The following is a 20,275-nucleotide window of genomic DNA, read 5'->3' on the forward strand; positions in this document are numbered from 1 at the left end:
AGCTGCGGTGCGAGGAAATCCAGGTGGGAGGATGTCAGTTAGGCGCGGGGCTAGCTTTGGTGGGAGATTGCCGATGTACTCTTCTTACATAATTCCGCGGAAAGATACAAGGTCGCGCTAGCCGAGCAACTTGCCTAACGTGACTCACCACCCAACGAACTCATCCACCCAACGAACTCCAAAAAGCGCTCTATAGAGCCGTTAATTTTCAACTGTAGCACAACAATGCAAGAAGATATTAATATTATTTATTAAAGATTAAAACTATATGTAGAATACATCATATAAATATATATGATTAATTCAGAGAATGATTGCTTGGCCTAATAATCTGCCCGGAACGTGAAACTCGTGGTTTTGAAACGGTTGAATCGGATCGCGGCGTAGAAGGTTTCAGAGAAGGAATATCATTTGATTCCACTGGGGGGGCCTGCGTGCGGCACTTATTACCGCTTTTAGAAGGTTGTATAGAGCTTCTACGGTGTTTTGAGCCCACAGTTGATCTTCTTGTAGGCCTCTTTGAGGCCTCCGCGAGTGCCTTCTTTGCCAACTGTGCTTCATGATGTTTAGCAGCATGTTCTTCCTTCTCTTTTTGCAGTTGAAGCTTCTGTTCATCTCGCCGTTGCTTCTCTATACAATGTTTAGCTGCAGCTGCAGCTTTGGCCTCTTCACGGCGTTGAGCAGCTTCTAAACGTTCCTTCTCACGTTGTTCCTTCCGCTCCATGAGCTCTGCCTGCTTTTGCTCACGAAGAATCGCTCGTTGAAGCTTCATATCCTCCTTGCGTGCCTGATCATTGATTTTCGCAGTTTCATTAGCATCTGCTTGCTCCCTCGCGGCCTGCACCTTTGTGGGAGAAAAGAATTGAGCAAGTGAGGGATTTGATGGATTAAGCAACCCCATATGCTTACCCCGTTTGCGTCGCCTTCTCTCATTATTTAGAGCAGTCTGAAGATTCTTATTCTCTATTAAGAGAACCTCTCTGTCCAGAGCAATATTCTCCCCAGCGCGGAGAATTTTTTTAATATCAACTGAAAGTCGGCGGTGACGTTGACTTGCCTGCTTTATCAGGCCTTGCAAAGCTCGTATAGATGTAGGTGTACGCTGCTGAAGCAGTTCCGGGGGTGTAAGTGGACGTGGTTGAATCTTTTTGAGAACGCGGGCAGGATCTATAGGATGTATGCCAGTGGTCATGAAGGCAGATTTGATATTTTCCGCAGTTGTAGAGATTTCCCATGCAGCACGAAATAATCGCCAAAAATCTCACTTTGTAGTCCGAATAAAGCCATAGCCAGAACGTGTATAGGAATCTAGTTGATCTGAATATGCCTTTGCAAGTGGGCCAAATATTCCAACATCTAGCGGCTGTAAACGGTGTGTAGAGTGGGGAGGAAGAATAGCAAGCAAAATTCGATTCTGATCCGCATAATCAATGAATGCCATATTTATATGAGATGAATGGCCATCTAATATAAGCAGGCAGTAATGATTTCTTGCTTTTTGCTTTGTATGAGGATCAAACACCTGTTTCAGCCAGGGTAACCCATATTCATCATTACTCCATCCATTTTCTGAAGCAGCGAAGTATGCCTGATCCTTTTTAGGATCAAAATCTTCAAGCCACGTATCTTGCATATCTCTTGATTCCCCGCGGTAAATGAGTGCAGGTGGAATTGTAGTTCCATCTGCACAAATACCGGCAAGCAGAGAAATGAATTCTCTACTGCCATCCTGCACTGCTCCAATTGTATGCTTCCGTTTGAGAGCTTCTATAGAAACGATTCGCTTGAGGGTACGAAGGAGGCCAAGAAGAAAGCCTTTTTCATCGAAATTGTAGGTGTTCTGGGGTAGGATATTATACTGCTTGATCTTCTCCTGCAACTATTCAATAGAAGTCAGCAAAAAGCTCATGGAATTGCACGCGAAAAGAAGCAAAAAAACTGCAATTACAAGAGTAAAGAAGTGTTCAAAATAGTAGCTATTATCTGCCTGCTTTCTCTTTTGATCCAGAGCACGAAGATAGATGCTCTTGATCTTTGCTTTATGCCGCTCACAAAAGTGAGACACTCAGTTGATTCCTACTTGCATTTTGGTGATCTCAAATACAAAATTGCGCAGTATTTGAGGTGTCACAGGGAAGTAGCGATCGGATAACAGATTAATATGAAATAGGAGGCGTTGTTCTTCAGTATTTGTGAGATTCTGACAGTAGATTGATGTTGCCTCTGTTCTGGAGACCTGTTGACCTTTGAACCGCCGCATCAAGGTAATGCGATTGATTCCGAATTCCTTTGCAACCTCAGCATATTTAGGAATCAATTGTCGATTCAATTGAGCGATCGCTTGCTCTATAATTGCTTCGTTGGGTGGCATGGCGGGTGGTTGAAGTTGAAGAGTTGCAGGGATTCATGGAAAAAATAGGAGTTCGTTGGGTGGTGAGTCACGTTAATGAAGCCTAGCGTATTTTCTTAAGCCGCATCTCATCAGAACTTAGACTATACTCAAGCTTTGTCTATACAATGCATTTGGATGAGAACGCCCGAAAGGTTGGTGCTATTGTCTACAGCAAATCTCTCACTTTATGCATCGCTATTCACCAGCTTGATCATTTAAACAAGTGAAACTCCTATTCTCCAACCAATGTCAGCGACGTGGGCCTGCCAACATTCCAACACCCGACGCAACACTAGAATCCCATTTCATTCTTGTAAAGCCGCCCTGCGGGGGCACCTTCGCTGGTATCCAAATGATGTCTTTCTGCCGATCTGGTACATACTTATAAAAGACATGGCTATTCCATGCACTCGTCAACAAAATCTTGAAATCACAACCATGGTCTTTGGTCCATTGCACGATGGACATGAGTTCTTGGACTGCATATTCTCCTTCTTCGTGAAGCAAGCCGTTCTGTTCGTATACGGTAATCGCGTCAAGGACGCAAAAAACCGTTGCATACGGTGGCAGTTGAGCGATCATCATATGGAAAATCTGACAGAGGCTGCGGATGTCGTCTTGACCTGTTCGTTGGATTTGCTTGATGACGCTCATTCCAAAATCGGGGTAGGCAATGAGCAGTTGACCGATCAGATTTCGCATCATTCCGCTGACCCCATAGTCGGGGTCGTCTGGGCGTATGTGCTCTGCACAAAGAAAAAATAAGGCAAAGATATTTCTGGGATAATGCGGATCTATGACATCTGACTGGATCGAATGCGTTAATTTTGCGGAAATGAAAGACGTCGACGCAGTCTTCTTGGGGTCATTAAAATTGACCAGGAGAGCCGAAGAACTGGACTCGGTTATCCAGGAATGCAGCTTCGGTGATTGCATGACTGCAACTGCCCGATCTTGATCGCATCGTGGCAACGCCCAGATGGCTTCAAGACTGGCATCAATGTCATTGCGCACAACGGAGCTTTCATAGTCAAAGTCCGATAGCAGTTCATTTTTCGCATCAAGGTAATCTATGGCCGTAAGTGAGTTTTGATTCCTGTATATTTGAAATCATTTCCCCCTGATCCCGTACCTTGCACTAGATTGGCTTCCGACACTGCCCTGCGCAAGGGAAGCATCGGCCCTCTGACTAAATTAAGGTTAGCTAAATGAGCGGACGCTGAATTCCTGCCTAGATATTCAACTAACCATCCTGTATTTTGAAATCCATTCGAGCATTGCTGCTGAGAAACCCAGCAAGGACTCTACGCAGCTGTGAAACCTCATTGCTTATCAGTTTGACCTCTCGATCTACACCTCCAGCTGCCAGTTTGAAATCATCCCGGAAATCCTGAAACTCATTTCTCGACTGGTCAAAGTAGCCCAGTACGATCTCACGGTGTTTGCGCGATTCGTCACCTTGGTCCATGATCAATTTCCTTGCATTCATAATCGCATCATACGAACATAACTGAGCAACCCGTTCAAACTCTTTAGCTTCGTCTCTAACGGCTTTTAGGAGATCGCTCAGTTCCATATCGTAGGTATCTTGTTTGAAGATGCTGCGGAATAATTTTTCTAAAACGCCAGTAAGCCTAAATAGTCAGCGGTTCGTGCGCTTTATCGGGAGCACATACTAGATGCTTTTTCCTTATACCACACAACGATGTGGTGTACGGCGGCTATTGTAGCGGTATAGAGAGCCGCGCTGGATCGACGCAGGTCATTCGACCTTCGGAAGATACCTAAGGCTTTATGTGTGCTCGACATGAGGAGTGGAATCTCCGTTAAGGCGTCGCTGATGTCGGTTCGAAGATCGTGCATGCGTGCCGCGGCCTAGCAGTTTTAGTGGAGAACACTCTGGGGCAAAAGAGGGCGGTACAAACCCCTAATATGAGTTTGAAACCTGCACAAAGCAGAGAAAAGTAATGCGATTGTGACGGCAGAATGCTCGCCCAAGCTTTAAAGGCTTTGTGGTTTTTTCCGAAGCTACGGAGCCCTTTTCTTATCCGCCCCCAAAATCCAGATACGTCGTTGTATTCATCTGACGCATTTTTAATCGCCTGCAGAACTTCCTCCCACGTGTGTACCGATTTTGTTGTGACGTCTGTCTGGAATTTCGATCCGGCAGTTGTACTTTCGTACTCTTCCAATGCCGTTTTGAAGCGTTTATTTTCTGCTTCAACATCTATGTACAGATCTTGCCTGCATGCAAGGTCAGCTCAGAAAAAGCGATCAGAATATGTGGGAATAACGGTGCAGCATACAGCACATCACCCTCATCATCCGATTCAATCTGCTCATTTATCCCATTTTGGCTTTGTTGTTGAACGAGCGATAAGTCTGAGGTGGTTCCTGGAGCCGTGGGAACCAGTAACATATCGCTAGTCGCCTCTCCATCATCTCTTACTGCTTTCAGAGCAGGATGCGAATCACGGGTGAGTCTTTTTCGCAGATACAAGTCTGCAAGCCCACCAAGGCGTCGACGGGAAGGAGGAGCGTCATGACTATTCGTACTATTGCTTGCTTCACTGGCTGTAGTTCTAAATTTAATTGATGGCATTTTGGAGTCCGGAGCCCACGGCTAATGTAATATCGGTAAAGAGTTCAATGTCGTTCTTCAGAAACAATATGTCACTTTTTTTTTCAGGATTTGGGTTGATTGAGGGGTCAGTATCTTGAACTTGACCCACGGAGCCTCAGATTTGTCGGATGTGTTTTGTCCGCAAGGCTGAACAAGGCTCGACAAGGCTCGGCGACGTTCAACACGGCATTCCTCCATGCCAGACTGGACTGAAATTCCAAACGGGGGTTGCACCATTGAGAATTGGATAAATATGCCGAGTTTATCCCACGCTAGAAACAAAGGAGTCGTGGCTCCAGTGAACAACCTGCAGCCCAAAATTGGTCTGCTCCATGAGCTTGAGGTTGCTAACTTGACCCCGCACCCGGATCTTCAAGAGCTACACATTTATGAAACTGAGCAGAAATCCCTCGAATTATCTGGACAATTTATTGCAAAATTAAAGCAAGGAAACAATCATCTACTTGTGTTTCTGACATTATACTCCGACTCTCAATTGATCATGTCAGCTGCCATTCATCCCGGCCTAGAAGGGTCTTCAGACGTTTCGAGCAGTGATGCAGATGGTGAACGAAATGGAATTGCAGCACCTCCTACACCCGAAAGCGAGAGGACTAAAAGTGAATTGGAGGCGCATTGCGACAAGTGTCAATCCACTCCAGTAGACAACGATTTGAAGCATATACTTGAGACCTTGGCAGATGGTCAAAAGGAACTACTTGCCAGAAAGAAGAGGTAAGAGCATTCTCCAATTCCTTGGAGAAACGTTTACTGAACACCCAATCCGCGCCAGTGATGACGATTCAACCAAGAATATTGCAGCTCCAAAACCGAAGGACCCAAAGGATGAAAAGGATCTTCAAGAAATTGCTATCAAGCGGGTTTCACCAGGAGATTGGCGAAAGATCAAGAAGGAGGGTAAAATTGATCTTCAGCAAAGCGTCCTTCTTGTTTCCTCGAAAGCCAATGCGAGAACTCGGCTACGGAGACAGGGTTATAAACTATCAAGGATGGCGGAGAAGAAACCGTCCGAGAACACTTCTGATCCAAGTAGTGATGACCCGAAACAATTAGATATTCCATTCCGCCTTGCCATCAACTCAACCTACCTCTTAGAGGTATTGAGTCAGTTCGTTGGTGAGAGCTTCACTGCCGCGCAAAACGTATTTGTCCGCCCGTTCAAGTACCTCGTCATGTACGAATCCGACATCAGACAATTCCTCAAGGATGCCGAAATGTCTTACGACCAGGCCGCTTCTAAGCTTGGAGAAACAACACAGGAGAACCCTGTTCCTGATGTCAATACAACTAGCAAAGGAGCTGAAAAAAAGGACACTAAACCAGAACAGCAAAGCCCGGTTCCTGTCACCCAAGTCGAGGAGACAAACAACGCTAGAACAGCAGCTACGCGGGCGAGACGAGAAAGGGATGAGCTTCGTTGCCTTGTGGAGTTCATGGATACAGATTTGCACGATATATTTGATGTTAAACGTCGAATATCCAACGGGGACATCACAGAGATTGCCTTTGAGCACCTATGGCTATTGTTTAAACCGGGAGATGTCGTTCTCGGTTCAAGTTCGGATGAAAATCAAAGCATTCGTCAGGCTTATCGTGTTTTGAATATCAGCGGCGGAAGGGCATACTTCGATAGCGGCTACAAAGCTTCCTTCGTTGGTATAATTGACCATATCGGGGATTCAGATTCGGAAAACGAAGAGAAGTGCCGTGACGCTATCAAATGTTCCGGCATGGACACGACTTGTTTTATCGTTGACGCTTTCTATATCGACTTCGATGGGACCAAATTTGGGCCCCGATCGAAAAGATTTGCCATTCCACCTTTCAAAGGCACGAAGCCTATCAGATCACTGGTACCTTTTCCGCTGCTTCCTGGGCCAGAAAGCGAACATATAGAGCGGTCGCTCATTCAAAGAGGGCGGCGTTTTGCGGAACTAGTCCCCGGGACCCATAAAAAGTACTCAGGAGCTACAGTCCAGGAGGGCAACCAAACCACCAAAGGGTACAACAATTGGATGATAAAAGAAACCGAGGTTAGTACCGTCTCTTTCTACATTTTAAACTCGCAAAAGCCAGATATTGACACGATAATAATAAAATAATAGTTGCATAGCGAAATAGTGGTAGACCAAGCAGCGGGGGTTGAGCACTTTAAACAAAAGGTGTACCGGTTTGGGAGAAGCTTGAAATTTGGGTCTGGCGCCATTGCTAGAGCAACTCCACAGGACAGGAGGGAGACGTTCGATCCGCTTCCTGATCAAGAGGACGGTGATTGGGTTACAGACGTCTTTGACGACTCCAAATTCGAAGAAGATCGTCAAAATGAATTCCGCCGAACCACCGACCTTCTAGGCTTCCGAACATTACAGCAGAAACCCATTCCGAATGACAATCTGATGCTTTTTCCTTATCGAGCTTACGGATACGGTCTCCTTGATCATAAGTGGCTTCCTCTTGATATCAATAAGGTCGAAGATTTACCAGCAACGGGGGAAGAGGTCCAACGGGCGAGGTTTGAGGATCTAGTTCTACCAGAGGGCCACCGAATGCTACTTCAAGCGTTAATTAAAAACCAGGTCGAACAGCCCAAGAAAGAATCGGTCAATCCCGATGGGACAAACGGGCCGTTTTCCATGGACGCTGTTCCGGGTAAAGGCAAAGGGCTTATCATCCTTTTGCATGGCGCCCCTGGAGTTGGCAAAACATCTACGGCTGAGTGTGTAGCCGCCCAGTTAAAACGGCCATTGTTACCTATCACCTGCGGAGATATTGGTACTACTGCCCAGACTGCAGAGGCGACTCTCGAATCGTTTTGTGTTTTGGCCCACAGGTGGAGGTGTGTATTGTTGCTCGACGAGGCGGATGTTTTCCTCGCGAAAAGAGAAAAAGGGGATATAATACGCAACAGTCTTGTTTCCGGTATGTTTCCACATGGGGGAATTTATTGACGGCAACAGGATGGGCACTAATCGTTATATAGTCTTCCTCCGGGTTCTAGAGTATTACTCTGGGGTCATCATTCTGACAACAAATCGCGTTGGCGAATTCGACGAAGCCTTCAGGTCCCGCATTCATATGAGTCTCTATTACCCAAAACTGGACGAAATTTCAACAAAAGAAATCTGGGAGAGAAATCTTGGGCACATCATGAAGAACGGCCGCGATATCGATGTCGAAGATGAAAAGATTAGGCGTTTCGCTAATAAGCACTGGCAGGAGAATAAGTATAAACCCTCCCGCCGCTGGAACGGTCGACAAATCAAAAATGCTTTTCAGACCGCGTTAGCTCTTGCAAATTGGGACTTCCGTGAAGGGAAAAAGAGCGCCAAGCTTAAACGGCCATTAGTCAAGGCGTCGCATTTCATGCGCATAGCACAGACCAGCGCCCATTTTGACGACTATATTAGTAACATCCATGGGATCCAGGAGGACGACACGTACGGGATCCTGGCCGCGCGAGAGGAAGTTCGCAAGGACAATTACGAATCACCTTCCGGAAAGCAGTCAATGCAAGGTGGCCGTTCCAAGAGGAACCCACCACCGTCTCGTCGTGGTATCAACAGACGCAACTCTGGATTACCGCAGGGTCGAGGCTACGACTATGGGGAAGACGACGAATCCTCAGAAGATGACATTGAGCGCTTAAAGTTGAAGCTAGAGCTCGCAAAGTTGAAAAGCAAAAGCACGAAGAGCGACAAGGTGGAGTCTGGCGAGTCTAGTGAAGAAGATGAGGACGAAGCTTGGTAATTTCCAATGCCGTCGCCATCTTCAAAAGTGCGAAAATGCGTTCTTTTTATACACTCCAGAAATGGTGACCATCATGGTAGAGCGTGTAAATTTTCTGAATATTGTAAAAGTGGAGGGTACTAGAAGGGTCCAGGAATGATGAATAGAGTCAAAGAAGCTAAGCCCCTGAGCGAACCAAACAATCAGCTATCGTTTGACACTGAATGGAAAGCCGTTAATTTAGAAGTTGTTGCGAGAAGCCATCCATCGAAAGATGACACTTAGGACTGACGGGTCGAACAGGAGGGTATATTTAAATTAGGTCTTAGGACGGGGTGCGAGGAACTTCGCAACACGTCGAAGGAAGGATGGATTGCTTATTCGTATGACCCCAATTTATCCCAGCTAGAGCTCCAAAAACAACAAAACGAGTTCTTCTATGAAAGAGCTGTACATCCAAGTCTGCTACTTTGATGAACCCGAGCTTGCTAGGACTCGTCTTGCATGTGCAATTGCCCACATCTTCAACCCTAGAGTCCATCGTCCAAAAATTTGTCTATATGGTGATATTATCTTTTTTCCATTAAAAGTGAAATATTTGTTTCACTTTCACGCCATGCTCATTATTTATGCTGTGGGCGTAATTCTAAGTGTGTATCGTGATTCATTGCAATTTTCGTTCCGCGAGGAGTCCAGTATCTCGACAGCTTTTTCTTGACATCCCCCACCTTTCCCCGGAGTGTCGCTTCATTCTTTCTTCCATTTTATTTTCTAAAACCGGTTTCCTCTCCTCGCTATATTGGAGCACAGGTCGTGGGAATGTGGAGAGGTTCTAGGTGCTCTTTTTCCGCTGGGTCATCTGTAACATTACCATGTATATTAGTTCAACAACCCAAAAAGTTAAGACAACTGGACCTGAATGTCTAAACAGTCACGGATGATCCGCAGGAGGGACCAGAAACAATGTCACTGTTCCCAATGTATCTCCAGCCGACAGCTAGGGATTGCGAAAGCTGCTAGTCCCCAACCTCGAATAAGACGCGAGACGTGTAAAAGTTGACATACCCATTCCTTTTTGCAATCACGATATGCCCTAGTATACCGAAATTATACCAGTAAGCGCGCCATCCAGCAACATCAATGATGGAAAGAGAAAAAAAGATACTCAATCGCAAAATCGATTTCTTGCTCTCGTGGTTACCATAGCAGCTTCTTGGGGGCATAATATATGATGACCAAGTTCATGGGGAAATTTTGCTCACTGGAAATAATCACTGCACATCGTCTTATCGTTCCCATTGCGCCGCATGCATTTGATGCTTCGATCCGCAAAGTCCTGACACGGGTCGTAGAATCCGCTTGCCGGTTTGCTATAATACCCAAACATGAAAAAAAAAAAAAAAGGCCGGGTTAGTGGCTGGCAATTAGTCTCCGACAATCCCTCAAAAGAAGAAAGAAAAAGATGCTCGTAACATTGAGACGTAGCCAATGCAAATGGCGTGACTCGTAGTGTTGTTTGAATCCCGCCCATTCCAGCACCTGAACACACCTGAAGCAGCAGGGAGGGAGGGGGCTTACTGCGTGAATGCTGGCTTAGCTTTGTCCCAGGAACTCAGGGATTCCTCGCTCACTTTGTTCGCGCTCATCTTGTGCAGGAATTGCCCAGTCTCTGGCTGTCTTGGATGGAAGCGAGGACCATACGGAATACAAACGAGGGTCAAGTTCGGATCGTGAAACTTCGATGGCAGCCGCTTTGCCGCGCCCTGGCGGCTACTATTATACACTAGGACTAGGTCCGCGTTTAATTGGCTGGCCTTCGGCTAGGAAGCGGCTAACGGCTAACAAGGTAATAAATTATTACAACTGGGTGTGTTCCAGCACATTTCTTCAACGTGCCAAATATATATATATATATATATTAAAAAAAAAAAAAAGGGAAGGGAAAGGGAGATAGATGGAGATTGCTATTGCTTCTGGAGGAAGACTTGTTATGCATTCAAACTGGGAACGAACAGGAAAATGACGGTTGCTCAAATCCCAGACAAGCAATCAGCCAAACGAAAGACCAGCAGCTAGGGCACTAACTATCAAAAACAAGCATGAAAGAAATCCTAAAAGAAATCACGTCCTCTACGTCACTGTACCCCGATTCCCTCTCATCAGTAAACGCTTTCAGACAGCACACTCTTCCTTCCACACCCCAAGCGACGACTCATTTTTATTACATAATGTTTCAACCCTCTAGTTAACTAATTAGTTATTGATTCCCCTTGCAGAAATACGCATTTGGCAAGCTTATGAGCCAGAGAAGCACACCTCGCTACCTAAATGTTGATACCTGCCTCATCTCTTCACCGTAATCGGGGTTTTAGACTTGGCCCATGCCTCTCGCGTCGTCCTTGGCGATGTATCCGTGGGAGCCAGCGCCAAAATGACATAGATGACGTACCGACCCTCCTTGTGAAAACGGCCAAAGGGAACTTCAAAGGTCTCGTCTTGGGTAGCTAGAGGTACCGTCATAAAATGGGAGGTCAGGCCATTGATCGAGCGCCCGGGCGTGTACACGCCTCCCTTGTCATGTCTCCCAGCCCTTCTGCATACCTCGAAGCGGTCAGAACCTGTCGCATGGAATACTTTGACATGGATCTGGGCCTCCACCGGGCACCACGACATTCCATCCTCCAAGTTCCGCACCCTGACAATCATGGGACGTTGGAAGAGATCATTTTCACGAATCTCCTCTGGTGGCTCGACGATGAATTCGACCTTGTAAGCTGTGCCATGATGACTATCGTCTAGCTCTTGTTCTTTGAAGATGGATGTCGGTATGGGATTGTCCATTTCACTGCCATGCAACATCTTTATTTCGGAGGAAGGGGGTTTGTTGTAGGAAGCATAAGATGGTAAGACGGCCAATAACAGTGCGAGGTTGGATAGTTATGGAGTTTCTTCAGCCGCTATGGGCTTTGAAGGTGATGTTTGAAATATAAAAGCGGCATAAAATGTAGGTAAGAAAGGGGAGCAGGCCTGAGTCCATAAACAAAAGGCCAGCTGAGGGCGAGATGAACCAAGAGTTGAGTGAATGGCTTAACTATTATCAAGAAGGCATCAAAAGACGCGGGTTCCATAGATTGTGCTTGTTTTCCCGATGAGAGGCAAACAGCGTCGACTTTGAAGGGGAATAAGTTGATATTTGTTTGACCATCCAATCCTACCAGAACAATCGAGATTCGGGATGCAAGCGAAATGGCACTTTCGGTGGAATTCCATAGAAAATGTAGGCAAGTTCAGCGATAGCGAAGAGTCTGTATACTCAGCTATAATGGCAGGATTCCCTGCATGAAGAACATAATAGTGTAGGGAAGCACCTGCCCAGGAGTTCCGTTAGTTAACATGAGGTTAACCTCAAAAGCCCCTGCGGCCTTAGGGAGGAATCTGGACACGCTGCAGTATTTTAAGGCAAGGCCTTAAGATGACATTTGAACTCCCATCGGCATGGGGAATGACAATCCGTCACTGATCCTTTGCCCCGCAACACAGAGCAAGAAGCACAGACTTGCTCCAACACCTTCGGAAGACACAAGGCAGAACAATTATTCTTCAGCTAGGTTTCCTGCGACCTCCACAGGTAGGAGTAACCTCCATGCGTATCCGCCATTACGGCGAGCTTGAGGGAAGGAATCAACCACTGCTACATGGTGAGTATATGTAGACTTCTATCACCATGCCGTGCACAATACAAATATTGTGGATTGTAGACCAGAGGAACTTGAAAATTTTGATAACCATGATGTTATCTTGAGAAGCCTGATATCCTCGGGCTTGCTAGTATTTCTTGACGCAGTTGAAGAACGATTGACTGCTCATACGCAAAGCAGTTAGTTATCTTAAGTTACCCCTTAGTTTCAGGTCGGTTCTTCAACCTTTTCCCCAGAGAAAGGGGTAAACCTCCAGTTTATCAACCAATTTTAATTATAGTTAATTAAAGTTAATTAATTTGTAACTAACTAATATATAACCTCCTAGAAAATTTGACCGCTATTACAGATATATTTGAATTACTAGCTGTATTTTTTAGCCCTCTATGAGACAAGCAATGCTAACATTCAAATAACTTGCTTAAGATTTAGACTTTTTTATATATAAACGCGAATTTTTTAAAGCCAACCATGTAGCTCCATAATCGCTGTTAAATTTCATTAAAAAAAGTAGCCCTATTAATGACAATATAGTATTCTCAATAAAGAGAGGAGTGGGACTCGTTGGGGGGGCTCCTGATGCCTAACTTGACAGCTAAGCTTTAGGCCTCAAGCCGCTCTTTTAGGGGACTTGTCCACTGGTAACTAATCATTTTATAAATTCTAGGTAGCCTGTGCAAGGACGCTTTGTTATGTTCCAATACATCTCGAAATCCGGAAGAGTATGATCTATTAGATGGCTGGATACATATAAGTTACCATAATTGAGTTGAGATTTATTTTCGTTTTATTATTATCCAAAATGGCACACTGGTTCTTGGGCTCGCCGTTTCAACCTACTGACTGATTGATAGCTTAAAGTTTCAGTTATCGTGAGGTTGTAACTAGTGGGAATGATGTCTCGCCCCGGTGGCCCGCCAGAGCAGCCAAGTTCCAGGCAAATATGGGATGGAGAGAGTTCACGGCCCAAGCCATAACCGCCCCAATCCCCCAATCGAGTCAAAATTTCCATCAAGCTCTCGTTGGTCCCGGTTTCGATTGGGAAGCGTTAGTTTACGTGGTGGGGAAAAGTAAAAAAAGCAAATAACAACATGGAACAGACGAAAGTGCCTCCATGAGTCGGGACCATTATGCTTTCTGCGTTCCGCAGTAGAAAACTACCCCTCTCCGCTGTTTATTTGATTTTTTTTTTTTTTTTTTTGGATTTTACATGATTATATCATTCGCCCTCTCCCTGCCGAAACATTCGCTTTCTCCATTTTCCGCCATCAACTTTCATGATCTACGTGATAAAGTAGCACATCGGCATATAGACCATGTTTGCCGTCACTGCTTTCGTAATTCCTGCCAACTTTGCTCATCATATCCAGACAACCCAAAAAGCATAATTTCTTGACGAACCGAAATAGCCGTCTCATCTTGCAACCTTGAATCATTTCCTCTTTGCAATAACGAATATTAGATCCATCCCGTTTATGATCTAAAACGTTTGGCGGATGAGTGCTGGGTGATCATAAGTGACCATGTGTCGAGTAATCAATCGCTCACCGCACGCCGATTGTAGAGGTCATCATCAGCTGGTATAATCCTCCGGACATGGAAGGGTATGCTGAGCGTGGTTTTAAGTGTAAATGCGTGACTTAGACCATCCTGGCAATAGCAAACCCGCCTAGAGACCGCGGTCTGGACCCTTCCAGCGACCCAGCTCGTTGCTGCCCAGACAGTGTCAACTGTGATTCATAACTCCGTGCCAAACCAAACAAAGCAACAATTTCCATCTCAGGCTCGAGACGCAGGAGGTGGCGGAGAGATCCACTTGCTACATCATGTCATGAGCTATTGATGTGGTTTGTTTGATATGCTGACAACCTTGCTCAGGACCGGAACTTCGCGCTTTTTTCGCTGGGTCACACATTCTCAAGATCATTCTGTCAACCCCGATCTTGATAGTGCAAGAACCCGCCGCGTGGAAATGTATACCCCTCGTAGAATAGATCTCTGCAGATTTCGCTGTTGCAAGCATGAAGAAATGGCGGTCATTGCCCGACCTTCGTTCCTAGGTAGATTCTGTGCTGGAAAGTGCATTGGCCACCCCCAACTATAAATATCCCCTTCGTCCCCCCAAAACCCTGTTTCAAGTCAGTTCTGAGGCATTTTTTGTTCAAGCAACGTATCATTCATTACCTTGAATCCTTAAAAAATATTTTTTCGTACAGCCATTTTCACAAAGCTTTGAAAGTTCCTCTTCTGTCTTCTTCCCTCTGATATTTACTCCCTTGCACAATATTCCCAAGTGGTGATAGCAGCAAAACAGAGAGTGAGTTTTTGCTACCCTTCGTAGAAGTTCGATGAAGGGAAACGTTAAGAGTTTCTCTTTTCGTGCCTGAAAGATGTCGAGTTGCGCTTCCTGCTGTCTATCGTCATCCATCACCGTTATGACCATGATGGACTACCGTAGTACCCCAGCAGACTTGGTCACAAATTACATAGAAGCTGTGTCAAGGGGCAAACACTCACCACACAACAAAGAACAGCACGATGGCGACAGCAGATATCCTCTCCCCAAACACTTCCTTCCCCATAGTCCCAGACCACATACCCTCTTCCAGTTACAATGACGAAGGCGACGCATTGCAAACCACCCATGACACAGCAACGGCTTCCCAAGCTGAGGAACCGGTCCGGTTTGATGCCCAAATACATATTCAGTACACACCTCCGCCAAGGGTTCACTCCATGAAGGAGCTGGGCTTTAGTGATGACGTTGGTGTCTCCCCGATCGGGGTTTCCGAGCCATTCTCGCTCTTCTCTCGTGATGCGATTTACCAAATGCGAAAGGAGATCCTCAGTGACAAAGTTTGGGAACGCTATCGCTTCTCCAGTAATCTGGCACAGTGTCAACTGCGCGGGTATGCTGCTGAGTAAGTTCTACCCCTTTTCGCATGTCCAACTTGCACTAGATTAACACGATGAACGAAGATGTGCTCCATTCGTTTATGACGCCTGGAAGAGCCCGGAAGTACTGAAAATCATTTCGAATATTGCTGGCATTGACCTTGTCCCTGAAATGGACTGGGAAATAGGCCATGTCAACATTTCTGTTCCATCCCAGGTCGATAAAGGTCAAACTCTCAATTCCGCTGAGGATGATGAACCAATCGTCGATTGGCATACAGATAGCTATCCATTTGTCTGTGTTACCATGCTCAGCGACTGCACGAACATGGTGGGCGGTGAAACAGCATTGCGCAAGGGAGACGGATCGATTGTGAAAGTCAGAGGCCCGGAAATGGTATGCCCACTTCCCTGTTTCTCAGCAGCAAAGACGTCGTGTTCACACGGATACTAATTGTAAGTGAATAGGGATGTGCTGTTGTTCTTCAAGGACGATACATCGAACATCAAGCACTGCGTGCTGTGGGCGGGACAGAGAGAATCACGATGGTAACATCGTTCCGCCCGCGCTCGCCAGCCTTGCCAGATGACACCGTTTTGACAACGGTTCGAGCCATATCCGACTTGTCAGAGCTCTACTTCCAGTTCTCCGAATACAGGCTTGAGATGCTTGAGGAACGGGTACGGATGCAGCTTAAAGAAATCCGCGACCGGAAAAAAGCCAGACGAAACTTCGACACCAAAGGGATGAAGAAATTCCTGGCTGAGCAAGAGAAATTTTTAGCTCACATGAACAAAGAAATTGTTGAAGACGCACTGGTGACGAAGGGCTTTACAGACGATAGCCATCTGATCTCTGAAGAGCTTAAAGAGCGTCATAAGAAACGAGCTGGCGTTAACGGCCTGTAGGTTGAAAGGTGCATTGGCAAGGATCCTGACACGAAGATCCAATGATTTCGGTCATGAAAACGAGCGTAATTACTTGTCGAAGATCATATCCATGAGTGGCATTTGTTGTGCATATTAAATTTAGGGATAGCTGAATATTGTTTTCGTTCACTATTCCAGAAAGTATTGTGTCGCATTGGGGAGCATTTAGATAAAATTGTTGCTTCGAGTTTTCCAGTTCCAAAATTGGTCCAGATGTTAATTATAATTTATATAGTGATTCCTGGGATCCTAAATTGAATCTTTGTTTTTCGGTGTTGGAACAAAAGTTGCGTCAGGGGGACGTCGGATCATTCATCAGAAATATTCGAGACGGTTGTAGTCGCGTAGGGATTCATGGAAATAAACACAATTAACATGAACGAATAAAGGACAAAATATTATATCTGACGATAAGAGTATAATAAAAATGAATAAAATGGCAGAATATTAAAGCAAAAATAAAGTGCATAGATTCAAGAATGGTATATATTTCAGTCGTAATTCAATTTCATTCCACATCTCATATGGAGGTTGTAGGCAATATTTCTTGCAGCAATTGAAGAATCTGCGAATAATTCTCCGTTATATATGCTTCAATATCGAAAAAAAAAAAAAAAAAAAGAAAAAAAATATCGACACCACCAAGCCAGCCTCATTGCTATCTGAAAGGACGTTCTCACCAGTCGACAACAGAAAAGATAGCGCGAAGACGGTTTGGCGAAACTATATCAAATGTAAGCCTACGAGCTTAAACAAAACCACGACAACAGGGAGTTTCTGAAATCAAACCAATATATCTTCTCTCGTGGGAGACGTATGTTCTGTCTATTTCGGATGTTGATACCAGCCCCCCTGATTGCTGGCGTGAATATCAGTTCAACGGGATGTCTTTTTTGTTTGGGGGGGGTAGAAACTGGGGAATCCCACGGTATTTAACCCCCAAATAACAATAATGGCAAGCATTTCAAATCGGGTAAAAATATCCAAACCTTGGAATTGGCGACAGGTTTGGACGACTGGATTTGGTCCAAGTTTTCAGGCTGCAGCAAGCTGCGCTTTTCTCGATTGTCCCCACAATATATGACGTATTGTTGACTAGAACAAGGCAAGTCGAAAATTTGTTTCTGTGAATGCCTTTCCAATATTAAACTGCCCTAGGGTTAGGTAGAGCGTTACCACCGTAGACAGCCGTGGAAGGGCTATCTACAGGCAATAATATAAAGAGCGATAAAGTAACGGTGTCGGTACGACTCGCATATTGTATGGAATTCGAGACTGCATTCGATAAATGGCAGGGATAGAAATCCCAGTCACGATTCTACGCAGAATGAAGAAGAATGAAGAAGAGGTTGAGGACGGACGCGGTCCTCTTGCTGGAAACCCAAAGCAGGAGGTGGAGTCACGTGTGGAGCTTATATAAGGCAGTGCATATCACCCCACGAAGACGCGGTGACGTCCTCCGGCTCACTACATTCTCATGAGAAATATAATTTTAATCGGGCCGCTGTTGGCACGGTTCAACGCTGGTTAGCATCTTCTTCTGACATGTCCACTGTCTTTCTAGGGGCACAAAGGTATTACGCCCTCAAACTTTTGTTGTCTCGCAGAACCTTGTCCGTCAACCCATGGACGCAAAACTTTGAGTGCCTACCAATCCAACGCCAAAGATAATCCTCTTGCTGCTCAATACCTAATCCATACCCGTGTGTTGGTCTACCAAACGGGCACCGGGAACGTAATAGAGGCGTGATGTCAGCCCCATCAACCATTGGCCTCGGTGCCGCATCTACGAATCCTGGCTCCTCGCTCACGACTGACACATCAGGAGTGAGTGAAATAGACTCACAGGATCATTTACTATCATGACTAACAATATAATCCTGTTTAAGCTTCTTCGAACCGTGCAAGGTCATGTTGGTGATATAAGAGCTCTGATATACTGCGGAGTTTGTGTCAAACTGCTTTACGAACCATTCACCCTAGCATGCGGCCATACATTTTGTTACAGTGTGAGCAAATCTCCTGCCTATCCTATGGAATATCTAGCTAACCCGCTGCAGTGTCTGACACAATGGTTTGTGAGCCACCAACGGAAAAAAACTTGTCCAGACTGTCGAGCTTCTGTCTCAGCCCAACCTGCTCCAGCCTATCTGGTAGGGCCCAATCGGTTTATCATTCCCTCCCAGTTCCTTATCTAACGGTACCCTTTACTAGATCCGTGAAATTGTCCACACATTTATCACCCGAGCGGAACTGCTTGAAAACGATGGAACCACAAAGGAACATCTCTTGAACAAACGCGCGGAGACCGAGAAAATGGAATCGGACAAGTCGAGTACCGACCCAGTAAATGGCGGCCTATTTCAAGGCTGCTTCAAATGTCCTCTACCCTTGAATGAGCCGATCAACGATATCGCAGATGGTGTTACTAGGTGTCCTCATTGTGCCTGGGAGCTCGAAGACGGGGGATGTTTACATTGTGGGTATATGGTGGATGGGCTTTCGGACAGTGATATTTCCGATGACGATGACTCTATTTCAATGACAGATGAAATCGATGATGTCGAGGATGGATTTTCATCAGTCGATACGGATGGTATAGCATGGAACGAACTTGACCCTGAGTTACAATATCACATGTACTACCATCACCATCACCATCCCGGATTTCGTCAGATAAGCGACGGATCATCCGTAATGCATAGGAGCACCGATCACAGCGAGGATGAAGATTTACATGATTCGGAGATGTCTGACTTTATTGATGATGGCACAATAGACGAAGGCATAGAAACAGATCACTCAACTGTTGTTGGCGCAACTACCATCGTATCGGACTCTGAGAGCGACCTAGAAGTGCATGTAGGGTCTAGAGCTCTTCGGTCTCGTATCCGGCAAACAACAACTTTTGGTGATGGTGATGATGACGATGACGAAGATCATGATTATGGCAATAATGATGATGTTGATGATGGGGAAACAGAGGGGATGATAGATGATGGTGACGATGGTGATGATGATGACGATGATCCTGTACGAGCGCCAACGAGGGCGGTTCAGCGACGCTGCGAGATATCGTCCGCTTCTATCGATCATCCTACTCGTCTCCGATACCGCGAAACAAACGCTAGCGCAAGGACGTCAGTTAGTGATAGCGATGATGACGAGCGTTGTGAAGAAGGTTTTTCCTTTTCAAATGCATTGGATCGTGTTCGCGCGTCGGGCTCAAACGTGCATAGCCCAGAACCTCTCGATGATGATTCCGACGTTCCTGTCGCCCCCATAAGCAGCAGAAGGAGAGGCTCACGGCCAGGCCGGATACGACCAAGCCAGCGCCGAGGTCGTCACCAAGGCCGGGCCCCGGAGATTTCTAACTGAGCCTCTCTACTCGCAACCATTTTACTGCCCTTGCCTGGCATATCTTTATACTCTAGCCGGGTAAAGGATATAATTAATCATATGCGCCCCTCCAAGTAACGGGGAAGCGGGATACCTGTGACTCAACCAAACTCTTTGCTCTCGTTCGCTGGGTCGATGTACCTGCGAGCTCTATCCTCTACAGAGAAAAGCCCATTGGGTAGGCCGCCATACTTGCGATATTTTCGAGCTGGTATTGTCGTGTCATGATTTCACTGCAATATACTCTTTGCAATTCAAATGATGGCATGGACAAGTTCTACTCCTTTATTCCTTGACCGTTCTAACCTCTCTGGTCCATCAGCACTATACTTTACGACATCCTCCCCTCTTAAGCCAGTAATATGTCGACCACAAGCGCCAACTACTTCCCATGAACTCCTCGTCAATCCTCCCAGGAGTTAAATGAATCCTCAACACAACGACCTTCTCTCACCAGGCAATTCAATATCCCAGGGTGCCTTTACTTTTTCTTGCACACATAATTGTTGTTTTCTATAGAATGCCTCTCTTGTGACATCATTTTACAACCCGCCAATTTTCCGACTGATTTCCCTTCCTCACACCAGATTG

The 20,275-nt window shown here is 45.7% G+C and overlaps 5 protein-coding genes across 5 annotated transcripts; 2 read left to right on the top strand and 3 right to left on the bottom strand.

Annotated features, from left to right (window-relative positions):
* Positions 1-476: 476 nt before the first annotated feature.
* On the bottom strand, positions 477-1,192 carry HCAG_04192 (predicted protein; the record flags this gene model as incomplete). The annotated part of the gene is made up of 2 exons (XM_001540302.1): positions 477-550; positions 637-1,192. The coding sequence occupies 2 exons, from the start codon at positions 1,190-1,192 to the stop codon at positions 477-479; spliced, it is 630 nt and encodes a 209-aa protein (XP_001540352.1).
* Positions 1,193-2,641: 1,449 nt separating this feature from the next.
* On the bottom strand, positions 2,642-4,994 carry HCAG_04193 (predicted protein; the record flags this gene model as incomplete). Its single annotated transcript, XM_001540303.1, has 5 exons — positions 2,642-3,462; positions 3,525-3,581; positions 3,641-3,993; positions 4,481-4,636; positions 4,699-4,994. 5 exons carry the CDS (start codon positions 4,992-4,994, stop codon positions 2,642-2,644), a joined length of 1,683 nt encoding a protein of 560 aa, XP_001540353.1.
* A 523-nt stretch (positions 4,995-5,517) lies between these two features.
* On the top strand, positions 5,518-8,783 carry HCAG_04194 (predicted protein; the record flags this gene model as incomplete). The annotated part of the gene is made up of 4 exons (XM_001540304.1): positions 5,518-5,750; positions 5,809-7,069; positions 7,142-7,955; positions 8,017-8,783. The coding sequence occupies 4 exons, from the start codon at positions 5,518-5,520 to the stop codon at positions 8,781-8,783; spliced, it is 3,075 nt and encodes a 1,024-aa protein (XP_001540354.1).
* Positions 8,784-9,594: 811 nt separating this feature from the next.
* HCAG_04195 (predicted protein) lies at positions 9,595-11,621 on the bottom strand (the record flags this gene model as incomplete). The annotated part of the gene is made up of 6 exons (XM_001540305.1): positions 9,595-9,621; positions 9,828-9,855; positions 10,025-10,132; positions 10,341-10,582; positions 11,079-11,100; positions 11,212-11,621. 6 exons carry the CDS (start codon positions 11,619-11,621, stop codon positions 9,595-9,597), a joined length of 837 nt encoding a protein of 278 aa, XP_001540355.1.
* Positions 11,622-14,998: 3,377 nt separating this feature from the next.
* Positions 14,999-19,663, top strand: HCAG_04196 (predicted protein; the record flags this gene model as incomplete). The annotated part of the gene is made up of 9 exons (XM_001540306.1): positions 14,999-15,381; positions 15,440-15,752; positions 15,824-16,260; positions 16,521-16,629; positions 16,969-17,019; positions 17,470-17,529; positions 17,850-18,020; positions 18,175-18,231; positions 18,500-19,663. 9 exons carry the CDS (start codon positions 14,999-15,001, stop codon positions 19,661-19,663), a joined length of 2,745 nt encoding a protein of 914 aa, XP_001540356.1.
* Between the last annotated feature and the right edge of the window lie 612 nt (positions 19,664-20,275).

This window comes from Histoplasma capsulatum, genomic scaffold, assembly GCF_000149585.1.
Source record: "Histoplasma capsulatum NAm1 scaffold_4 genomic scaffold, whole genome shotgun sequence".
Lineage (NCBI taxonomy): Eukaryota > Fungi > Ascomycota > Eurotiomycetes > Onygenales > Ajellomycetaceae > Histoplasma > Histoplasma mississippiense.